General features: G+C 40.4%; 1 protein-coding gene across 8 annotated transcripts in view; it reads right to left on the bottom strand.

Annotated features, from left to right (window-relative positions):
• EBF1 (EBF transcription factor 1) overlaps positions 1-12,416 on the bottom strand; it is a 376,209-nt gene that overhangs the window by 339,156 nt on the left and 24,637 nt on the right. For all 8 annotated transcript variants that reach the window (XM_053665916.1, XM_053665917.1, XM_053665918.1 and 5 more), the window contains exon 6: positions 12,122-12,190. In XM_053665916.1, the coding sequence (XP_053521891.1) occupies positions 12,122-12,190 (69 nt within the window). The remainder of the gene's footprint in view (positions 1-12,121; positions 12,191-12,416) is intronic.

Below are 12,416 nucleotides of genomic sequence, written 5' to 3'. Positions count from 1 at the left end.
TTGTGGATTTGGAGAGGGTTAAAGCTACACACACACACATGCACACACACCCCAGCCACCCAGGAAAGAGCAGTGGCAAACTAGGTCCATGATATAATTACCATAGGAACAAGTTTGAAGAATGCTCCTTATAAACCCAAGTGCTTGGAGGAGACAAAATAGAAGATGCAAGGGGTGTGTGTGTGTGTGTGTGTGTGTGTGTGTGTGTGTGTGTGTGTGTTTTTTAAAAATTATTATCATCATCATATCAGCTAAATCACTCCTCACTCAACATTTAATAAAGGGTGATAGACCAAACACTGCTGATTTGGGGCTTGGTGTAATGACTGACCTGAGCGAAGGTTTGTGTACAAAGGGGCTCCCCATTAAATAGGGCTCTGTGGAACCAGCTGGTTCTCATTTCGAAACAACCGGTTTCTCTATCCCCAAGTGCTAAAGAAAATAATCCCTGCGATCTATGACTACACACTTTCACAGAGGCAGCAATGAGAATTTGATTGTGGAGATAATTAAAGTCATTCCTGGAACTTCCAAGGGAAAAAAAAAAGAGGGTGGGGGGAGGAGGTGGGGTCGAAAGAAAGAATAGTCAATGATAGCATTTAAAATTAAACTATGACAAATCATTCTGCACCCAGAAGAGGGAGGAGGACCCCCCCCCCTTCACGGAACTCAGTTGAACCAGCTCTGTTTTCTTCTCTACTGGGAGCGGGGCTCCAGGGTTGGGGGGGGCCAGAGATGCCCTTAGTCAGGGCCAGAGCACCCTCATGTCTGTGCAGCTTGGACCCCCACATTCAGTGTGGATGTTGAGGAATCGAAAATAGAGCCTGAGAAATTCCTTGTCACTGATGACACATCGCAATGCGATTTTTAAAGTTTCAATCTTAAAGAAAAGAGCCAAGGAAAAATCTATGTGGATTCTTTCACACACAGCCATTCCGGGCTGATCCAAAATGCTGAGGCTCTTTTAACATTAAGAAAAAGCAAAGCAGATATCAGACATTCAAAGACACTGTTTTTGTTTTCGTTTTCATGCTACCCTGTTCTTCAGTAAGAACCCTGCTCAAATAGCCTGAATGACATCTGGCTGAACCTATGTGCGCTGCACCCCTGCAGATTTCATGGGCTTTGATTGGGGGGGGGGGGCTAAAATATGTGTAATCGGTCTGTCTGCACTGTCTGCCTGTAACAGGAAGAAGAGATGGACTCAAGGAGGATGACTTGGGGCCTCTCAATTAACCTGATTAGTTCAGCACATTGCCCCCATGAATGACACCTTATCTGGAAAATGAGGGAGAACTTCCTTCCTTGAGTAGAGACAGGAGCCCCCTTAAGCCACAAAGATGCAGCCTATCCGATGTGAGCGGCTTCTGCTTCTCCTCCCCCTTCCCGGCTCGGCTCGGCTGGCTCTCGGGTCAGAGAGACCAGCAGACTTGGGGCCTGATTGGATTTTGTGTCCTAAGGACAGGAGGCCAGCTCCCATCTGTCCAGGTGGCCTTGGAGAAGGCTGGGAAAAGGGATGCCCTGTGGGCAACTTCAAGCCCCTTTTTTCAGAGTCAACCAGGCACATGATGGGATTGGGAGGAGGGAGGGGGGATTCAGAGGGGAGAAACAGAGGGGGGGGGAGAGAGAATATTCATTAACCCTTCAATCACCAGAGTACTATGTCAGTATCATACCTGCCCGAAAGAAAAAAAAATGGCGAATTCTTGTCTTCTAACATTATGTAAAAACATGTTACCCTCATGCCGATTTCACATGTGATACAGTAACGAAGATCGACAAGTTTCACATGTGATACAATAACAGAGATGGACAAGTACAAAAGCAAAGCTTTTCCCTAACTCTCTGAAATCTGCCTGCTCACAAAGGATGCTGTATGTGTGCGTGTGTGTTTTTAAACATTCACATAATAGACATACTAGTTACAAGAACATATTCTTGAAAACGTGCTTTGAGAGAATGAGAACAGCAGGGTTTTTCCCTTACTTGTCTGTTCTATGATTTACTTGATCAATTAAATAGTTAGGCAGCGAGGGGATTTGCATGGCAATCATGGGAAGATTAACATTTTTAAGTGTAACAAATTTAATATTTTATCTTGCACTTTCTATTTCTCGCCATTCTTTAATGGTAGTGCCTTCTCACTTTATTGTGTAGTTATAACAAGCCTGTCTCTATGCAGAGAGATGAGACCACCAGATTCAACAAACTGCATTTTTAGCTTCTTCCATTCTTTCTTCCATCTCACAAAAACATACCCTCAGCACCTCTTGCACAGGGGCAAGGCGCTGTGCCGTGCACTGGGGATGCCACGGTGACCAGCACGCACCTAAGCATGCCCCCTGGGGCTCACCATCCAGCCCCTAAAGAGTTCATCACCTGCCTCAGTAATACCAGAGAAAACCAAAACTGGCATTTCACAGCTGGGAAGAGTCTTAGAGATCTCTTCATTCCAGGCCTCATTTTGAAAATAGCCACCTTCCACTGAGTGATTTGTGTGCCAGGCACTGTGTGCTTCATCTACTTATTCCTCACCACAGCCCCATAAAGTAGGAACTTCTACTTTGATCCCGGTCTTAAACACGAAGAAACTGGGTTCAGGGAAGTTAAGTGATGTGCCTGCAGCCCCACAGTCACCACTGGCAGAGCTGAGATTTGATCTGAGGTGGTCTGACCCCATAGCCCGTGGTCTTAACCACCGTGGAGGCTGCCTTGGGGGAGTGCAATAAAGCTATGAGTTTGCCCAAGTTCAGTAACGCCGACCAAGAGCTAACAGCCCAGGGATACCACCACTCTGCATCAGGATCCCTATTTAAAATAGCACTCCTCTGTTTTTTGTTTAAGTCCATATATTCTTTGTTGACACTTACAATTCCAATTTTTCTTTCGACTCGGAGGCACCAAAAGTTCACCGAGGGCAGGAGCCGTGTGTGTCGTATTTACTGTTACACCTTCCACACTGCGATCAGTGCCTCCTTGTCCAAGGGACACTTAGCTACCATGGTGAACTTCAGAGTTTGTTTTGCTTATGAGAAAGTTCCATGGGAATCGTGACATTAAGAATAACAATCTGCATAAAATATATTATATTCGACTTGCAAGAGCTACCTGATTTTAAGTACCTAATATGTGCCAAGCCCAGTGCTAGATATTTTAACCCTCGCAACTCTTCAAACTAGAAAAGATTTTGCCTATTTTAAAAATGGGAAAACTCGGCCCTCTGAGGCTCAGGTACTGCTAAGTAGCTATGAAAGGATTTGATCCCTCAGCCAATGGACTCCAAAATCTATGCCTTTCCCGTACTGTTCTGCCTTCTCCTAAATTTCTCCTTGGAAAAAGCAGGAGAATGCCTGCCTCTTCCACATGAAACACAGTGGTTCACTCAACAAATTAAATGAGAACACGAGAACTCAAAAGTCGCTCCAGCAATGGGTACAACTTTTATGTCACACTATTATTTTTTTAATCCAGAAAGTTAAGTGCAAGATCTACTAAGAAAATTGTTTAGGTCAACAAGTTTAGAGTCCTACAGAGAAAGGATAACTATGGATACCAAGAAAAATAAATGAGACTGTATGAAATACTGAAAACAATAATTTTTTTTACAGGCCCATTGAGGAAGGAAAAAAGTCAGGCTGAGAGCTAAGACACGTATAAGTTCCTGACCACTTGCTCCGTCACTCTGCACACATCATTCATGTATACAAGTCACTATTCATTCACAAAGGTCAGGGATTTTGTTTTAAGGGCCTCGTAGGCCAGGCACCTGAGCCTGGTCAAAGGGAATTCGCACAGGGCCAGGATAGGACACGCCTACTCCGATAGCCACGGAAAGGAGGACTCGATTTGTCAAGGATAGTCTGAGATTAGGCTCTGGCTTTCAGATAATACCAAGATCATGCAGAGAAACATGGATTTCCTATACTCTCAAGGCTTTAGAGAGAACCAGGTTAACTCTTAACCAACTTCATTTTCTAAAAACTTTCTAATACATAAAAAAAGAGTTCTATTTTCATCTTTGCTTTTGTCTTTGTAGTGTGAGTGCCTGTGTTTGTGGCCCTGTGAGAATAACCAAACCTGATGCAGGTCCAAGGTTCTCCAAACTAACTTTCTACTTTGTGAGGGACTTCAATCAATAGTGCATTGAAGATTATTAAAATTATATTTCAAGATAGTACTAACAGATCAGAATACTAATGAATGGGAAGCATATTCAAAATGGGAAATTCCAACAGTTTATTGAGCAGTAATAAATTGCAAGTAGCAAGATTGTCTGATCCTCAGATAGAGGTTAAAAAAAAAAAGACAAAAGCTTTCGTTAAATCAGGATTTTGGGGGGGAGAAAAGGTAGATCAAGGAAACCCTGACCACGAGAAAAGGTACCAACCCGACCTTTTACATGAACCAAAATATACAAATTGTACCAAAACCCCATACAGTAGGTATGGTAACCATGTCTAGCTTAAAAACACACAGGTACGGTGTGATCACCATTTTCTCTTTCTTTGCCCCCTGCCTTGGACCTGAAAGCGTTAAAGAAAACAACAGAGGAACAAGTAAGTGTACAGGGTGGGATTTACTGGCATTTACTTTTAATCTATGGCCCTTCGCTCTGTAGCTTATCGGGCCCCTGGCAGTCCTTTTTCCTCTTTTCTATTTCACGAGGAGCCCCCCATGCCGCTACTGAGAGACAGAGCCCAAGTGTCTATAAGCTTTTTGTCAGGTAAAAAGAGAAGAAAGAGGGAAGGAGCGAGAGGAAAAGCAAAGCTAAGAGGCATCTATTAGATGTCACTGGGCTTTTGTATTCATGTCAATGATTCAGGATCAGAGTATTTGAAATAATCTTATTGAGAGGAATCAAAAGGCCCACCGAGTGAGAGGCTGCTCCGTAGCATATGGCAAAGGCACGGACAATATCTTATTAAAGACGTGTTGGCTAACACTATTACTTTTATTATATTACCCAACTATTGTACCTCGAACAGTTAGAGGGACGGTACAGTTACCAAGTGCCATTTCGGGGGTGATTGTGTGGGATCCAGCCGTGTAATTTGCCAGCTCGTCTAGTTAAGTCTTTTCAAGTAGGGTTTGGAGACAAGTTTGGAACGGGAACCAGCACGCACTCCACCTCCAGAAACAGAAATCCCCAAAGCCCACTGAAGCCCACTCTGTTCCTGCCGAAAGTGGGGTATACGTTACACAGATCACGCGCCAATGGCATTCTCTTCCTCGGAATCAGTTTCATGAAGTTTGCCACGTTTACCATACATGACGCCTGCCTCCCACGGAAATATGCATTTTCCTTGTTTTGCATTTTTTTTCGCTTTGATTCTCCACCAGATGAAAAACACATGAACATGAACGTAGGTACATACATACACACACACACACACACGCAGCTTCACACTTCAGCAGGATTAAGGCAATTAAAATTCTATTACAATAAGTACTGTAACGTTAAAACCTTCATTTGCTTTCCGGACAAAGGCTTGTAACTGGAGAAAGACTTTGGGAGGGAGATTTATCTTCATCTACCCACACCTTTAAAGGCAGCAAGCAACCAAAGACAAACCTGTACTGTTCACCATATTTCATTGATTGCAATTGGAGTATTTGGGTCACTTTTATATTGTCCTGGACAGTATACAGTTACACAGCCTGGGTAGGGAGGGATGGGCTGTGGGCGGGGGAGGGAAGAATGAACTGTCTATTTCAAATAGTCCCTCACACAATTTAAAGTGACCAAAATCCATTGCTTTATATGCAAGGGCCTCTAAATAGAGTTTTTTAAAAACTGGTCAATTTTTGTGAGAGAGTTGGAGCAGGTGCTAGCAGTAGGGAGAAACAAGGAAAATGTATCAATGAAGAAGTTGCACTTGAAAAGGTCTTTACCCACTCGAAACAACTTCTGTTTAGGAAAGTAAAAGCGTATTTAATGCAGGGGTGTATTTTCATCACAAAATGACACTGCGCAGTTGCTAGATGATGCACAGGGGACTGCATCCTGCATTTTTGTAGTTTTCTGGAACCATTACAAAAGCAAAGCTATGATGACAAGGGGCAAAAACCCCACACCACCAGCTGACATTCCCCGAGCCAGCTACCAATATGCAAAGCTGATTCTCTGAATATATTTCTTGGAAGTTGCTGCCATTATTTCCTTTACAGGAAAACCACTGTTGTTCATTATAAAGTGTCTGCAGTAGTAGTATGCCACGTAAAAGTACTTTGCATTATGATATATTGTCAGCATATCTGAAATGCATGTTAATGTATCCTTGTTGTGTATTTGGGAATAGCGGATAGCAAATGGGATATGGGCTGCTATTAGCTTATTGTATTTGTTATCTTCCTATCACGGCAGCAAACTGCAGAGAAATGTACGGGGCTCATCTCAGATTCAGAATGGTATTATCTGATATGTGATAAAATTTAGAATGATACTCTCTCACATAAGTCTCATTCCTAATAATCACATATGAATTCCCACTGAGAAAACAAATGTTTAAATATACCAGAGTTAATAAACAACCGTAAATGCATGCTCGGTGTCAAAGCCAGCTTGTCACTTTTAGAAAAATGCAACCTCCCAAACCAACCAAGATGACAGCAATTATCCTACCTTGGGTCGTTTTTAAAGGTGAGTTCCTCTTTTTATTTAACCTGGCATTCAAGGTAAGGCAATCAGGTGGTATAAAGGCTCATTGGAACTCCAAAAAATGCATTTACACCTCTGGTTTTTCATGTCCCAGACAGTCATCCGTGTTTCTTACACGGGGCTTATGTTTAGCAGTTGGTCCTTCTAAAAACTGGATGAAGACCAAATATATTAAGAGTTGAAAGGTCAATGAAATGAAGCCAGTAAACTCTGTCAAAGCCTCTTTTGCAGCTTTAATAAAAGTATATCTTCATGTTCATGTTCGGTGAGGACTTTAATTTTACAGAAGAAGAAAAGAAAAACTGTTAATGAATTTGGGGATTTACTCTGTTCGTAAAAGACAGAAGGAAGTCATTGATTGTTGGGTTCAGATGCCTTCACAGTCTGTGATGATCGATACAAGCATTAGGAAATAGCCCACCTTGCTCATTGGTTGAAAAGCCCTCACATGATTACATCCTAATTCTAAAGTTTTACTGTCATACACATGAACATACATGTTATATATAAGTACATCGGGATCAATTTAATTAAAAAATTCGCCTGGTGATAAGATAATCTGCACTTTTCTGAAAACTCCTATCAAAGTGTTTGTGTCTCTTGGATGAAGAATAGATCTTAAATAAAACTGTTCTTTGAACAACCCTGATGTGGTTAAGCTTTTCTATTGTAATATATAAACAGAAGATCTAGGTGATACACACACACACACACACACACATATATATATATATATATATATACACACAAAATCAACAGGTAAAATAAGCATTCTAATATTTTTACCCCTGAACATTCTAAGTCAGTTAATAATCATTAAAAAATCAAATTAATGTTACTTAAATAGAAGTTTGTTTAATACTGGAAAAAAAACATATATAGGCTTTTGTTTTGGGGGGGGAAGTTACTCGAGTAAGTGGAAGAATAGTAATTCCAAATGGGCTAGGTTTCTCATGCTATGAAATGTGTGTGTGTATGTGTGCACATACATACATACATATATATATATATACATACACACACTATATTTTTATGTTACATGGCAAAGCTTATACCTCCAACATAGTTAAAAGAATTTGTGTGAATGGAAAAGACAACTCTTTTAAGGTTATGATAAGCAAACTCAAAACCTTTAGAGGTATCTTAGTTGACAGGCTTTAAAAATCCATTTTTTAACATTGGCTGTGAGGCACTCCAAACTTGCAGGCTAGCCTATGTCTAAATTCACACTGAGACAGGAGAAGGTAACTCGAGCAAGAATTTCATCCTTAATTATTTCTATTTTTAAAAACCCCCTCTTAACTGCTCAGACTCCACAGCACAAGGAAATAAAGAACTGGGGTCTCATTTTTTCCCTTTGCTTAGGGTCTAATGACTCCGTCAATCATACTGATCCTGAACTGAAAACCCAAACAAACAGACAACTATGGAGTTGCCCTCCATCCTGCTCCACTGAAAATAAGGGACACAAATCTGGCAAAAAAAAAAAAAAAATTCGGGCTCCGTGTGGAAGCTACAGTATAATTTGGAGAAAGACATGTAAGACCATCTGTATTCAGCCATGTCATTACTCAAAGATAGCTGGCTGAGGCAAGGGCAGGAGAATAAGGAGTTTGGTGACGTACAACAAGAGTGGCTGGTAGTCCTAACTAACTAGGTACAGAACAACATGCTGCACACTTAATATATTCAGCTCAGGCATTTATAGAGAAGGTTCTGCATAGAAAATGGAAGGGGTTTTTTTTTTCCTATGGATTCAGAAAAACTAGGTTCCCAATTCAGACTACCCTATGTGACTTTTGTCATTATCATTTTTTCTGATTCTTACAAAGTAAACCTAATTAAGAACCTCCCTCATTAGTCTTCCAGAAAAATTAGCACAGCTTATGCTAATTACTCCTGCAAAATTTAATAAACTCGTTGAAATGGGAATAGTCTAATGAGGTTTTATTTATTGAACTAAGATAACTCCAAGGAAAAAGGTTAGGACACAAGGATATCCAATGTGGTAATAAAACTACAATTTATTCAATTTCTAAACACGAATTTTATTGCGAACCTTTTAAATTCAAATCTGAGTTACTGTGTGAATATGTTAAATCAATCTCAACCTTAATTCAATAACCGCAAGTCATTTTTTGCTTTTTACTTTAACAGTAATTACTACACATAGCCCTTTACCTCAACAATGATAAAATTTGCTGTTATTAGTTCCTGGTCATCAGCTGTTAAATATAATATATTTGACATTTCCCATGTCTACACAGCCCAAATATCTGGATCACTGGGCACAGCCTGGGTTTTACCATTCTTAATCAAGCCACTTGGCATCGGACAGAAATATAACCTGGCAGTCAACCCCAGACGCACGTTTCCTACATTTGAAGGAATTTTCCAACAAACTTTTTGGATGTGACTCGACAAATTGTCACAAGCCAACAGGATCGTTTTTCTTACTGTCTGCATGCTATTATCAAAGAACAAAGTAGAAATCCATTTTCCAGATCACAGTATACTACTGCTCATTTTGTTAATTCCACTTTTTGAACAGACTATGCCAAGCTGATGTCCCCAAGTCACTGGTGGCAAATAATACAGCCAAAACTCAACACAGAAATAGCTTAGCCTGCACCACTGCCGTATGACCAGAAAGCCTCTTCTATCTACCCTATAAATAGTTTTCCTGAATAACCACTGCTAAAAGTATGGGTTTTTTTTTTAAGCAGTGTTCTTCCAAAATCTGAAGGACAAGCAAAAGGAGCTAAAAATTATTGGTGCCCAAAAGGCAACTGCGTGTTAAAACTATGCGAAACCCTAACACAGAGATTGCCTAGACCCTCAGTTCTATAATTACATCTTGTATGCGTCTTGTAGAAACAGTTACTACTGCTACGGAATGATGCAGCCCCATAACCCACTTTTACCAAACGTGCAGCGATTCACATTCATAAACCTGAAAACAAATCAAACCCTAAGGATGTCACACAGATATTATGCAATCAGTAATACAAAATCAAATTGGAAACTATGAAATTCAAACACGGTTGCCTTCCTTGTTTTTTTTTCTCCTTTGCAGCAATTTTATGGAATTGAAAAATCTTTTCTATTTTGCCCTTCCTTGTGTAAGTTCTTGTTGTTACTCTCTTCTCTCGTCATTAATAACGGAAGTTTCACGTAACAGCCTAGACAAGACTGGAGCTTTAAAACCTTTGGCAGACTGAAGGACAAATAAATTCTGAAAACTCAGATGCAAATAAGAATAGCTAAGTGGGGTTCTGCGTATCAGCTGGCACCCCTGCTTAAAAAGACAGTTCACGGGAGACAGGGGCAACAGCCAGCCAATAAACATATGTTGCAACTTGTGCAGACGCGCTGGGTTTCAGCTGTTTTTAACGTTCTCCTCTCTTAAGAGACCAACATTGGCTACACACTGTTTTCTACTTTGTCAAACCCAAAAGAAAAAAAAAGTGAAAAGGATAAATGTCATGAGTAATATCTCTAAAGCCACCAACAGTATAAAGTGCATACTTATTTTGCCTAAATTGTTTGAACTACCCCAGCCAAGAAAAGGTTTTAAGTACCCTACTGGGACAGATGCAGAGCGGCAACAATAGAAGCCACACTAATGCAATCCAGGTAACACAATCCTGTTTCAAAAACACGGCCGGGCTAATTACAGCGCTGCTGAGTCAAGTTTCTTCTGCCATCGCAACCCACAGGAACAGGTCAAAATCAAATGTTATTCAAACCACAGTCATATCAACCTTCTATATCAGAGTCGTGGCTTAAAACCAAACGAAGAACTTAAAAGCTTAACCCATTCACAAGCACAAAAAAAAAAAAAAAAGTGTTTTCATTGAGGGTGGCAAGGTAAGGCTCTTGTCATCATCAAAACCAAAAGGAACTGTGTAACAGAACAAAACGCTTATTTCAAAGTTTGGGGGAGTATTTGGGCGGGGCCTTTGATCAGAACACTTTCTTTTTGATGGATGAGTAAGAAAAACACACTTCCAATAACAAATGGTATTTTGGAGAGGTGTTTTTAAGTGAAACAAACAGCATAAAGGTTATGCCTATTTTTTTTATCCCATTTGAAAATTTAATGGCCCTTGCCAGAAAAAAAAAAATTGCGTGAATGGCAGGCCCACTTTTGCAGACAAACCAGCTCTTCTGAGTCTGGCGGCAGCACAGTCTCAGCACATATTAAACATTTACCTGTGTTTACTCTGAGTCACGTATATTAACACATTTATCAGGCAAAAATGCACATTGTTAGTGAATATTAGTGAGAAATATTTACTTGAAATATTGGATGGAACTGTAAGCTTTAGAAAGTAACGTAACAATCAAAATTAGGCTGAAGCTACATGAGTCAAAATCAACAATCAATGTTTTGTCATAAATTATGATGAAGCAAACACTTTTCAGTGAACTAAAAAATGATAAAGCAAACCTCTAGAAGGTAAAGAATTGGGGAAAGATAGGTAAGTGGGGGGAAGTTGTCAAAAATCGATATTACCAAACCCCAAACAGGGCTTTTGTTCAGCTGTAGATTCCTTCAACGAGGCATCCGTCGGTCTTACTTGTAAGACTTTTTTTCCAGCTAGCGGGGAGTGCTACCTCCTCTCCTCGCTGACAACTGACTGTATCTATACCCCTTGCTGGACATTTAACTCTCGGTGAGTAATGCCGTAGAACAAATGTTTTATCATACGTGTTCCCATAGAATGAATTTCAATAATTAAAATGTAAAAGGAATATTTGAAATGCAAGTTTGCATAATATGAACACACACACACTGACTTGAAATTGCACCGAACGACTAAAACAGATTTATTGTCCCACAGTGATTTACTTGGTCATGTCAGATTAGTAATATGGATCTGTTTAAAAACACGATAATTAAGACAGGCAGGATAAATTAATCAACTTACAATACAGTACGAGCTGCAATCAAACCCCAGGAAATAACGGTAGAAAATCTTGCTTCACAGATCTCTTTAAAACTGCTTTTATGCATAAATAAAACCTTAAAATGTAGATGGATTACATCCAACAGAACTACTGTAGCTAAAAGTGATAATGATTCAAACATTTTTCAAATAAAAGTTAAATATTTATAAGCACCCAACCACATTTCATAAATCACAAACTATTATTATTTTATTTCTGAAGCTTCCTGGCACGGCATGAGGACTGAGCCACAGAAAGTCAGGGAAGAAAAAAAAGATCCCTTTCGGAGCATGAATCAGACACGAAACCAGAGCCATCCAAGAAAACAGGCCTCCAAAGAACATTCCATATGGCTTTCCCAGGAGTCGCAAGAGCTCGGCGCAGATTAGGTCACAGCCAACGGGCGGATTTCGGCCACATGCATTTCTAACCCTCACCCATGAGCGACACGAGGCAGGTGTTTCATTATAACGAGGAATAAGAATCCAGTGAAAGCAGAGTGGTCCCTACCTGTCAATTATCACTGGATCTGAGGGAGTCTCATTTCGGTTGCCACAGCTTTTCTTGTCACAACAGCGGCTATGGAGCAAAAGCAAAAGGATTTAGTACAGCCATTACAATGTAAAATCATCATTTAGGCAGACAGAAGGTTCAAATTGCTGGGTTGCAAATGCTAGAATTACCACGAAGCCATACCTGGCAATCAGCGGATCCCTGGGACAGAAAATTCTATTTGGGTCACCTATGGGTTAATGGCCAGGCTTAACCTCTCCCCGCACGGAGGAGGAGGGAGGCAAAGGGACTC

Source organism: Artibeus jamaicensis, unplaced genomic scaffold (assembly GCF_021234435.1).
Source record: "Artibeus jamaicensis isolate MK-2021 breed Jamaican fruit bat unplaced genomic scaffold, CSHL_Jam_final contig_432, whole genome shotgun sequence".
NCBI classification, from domain to species: Eukaryota; Metazoa; Chordata; class Mammalia; order Chiroptera; family Phyllostomidae; genus Artibeus; species Artibeus jamaicensis.
This window is presented reverse-complemented; position numbering and strand designations above follow the sequence as displayed.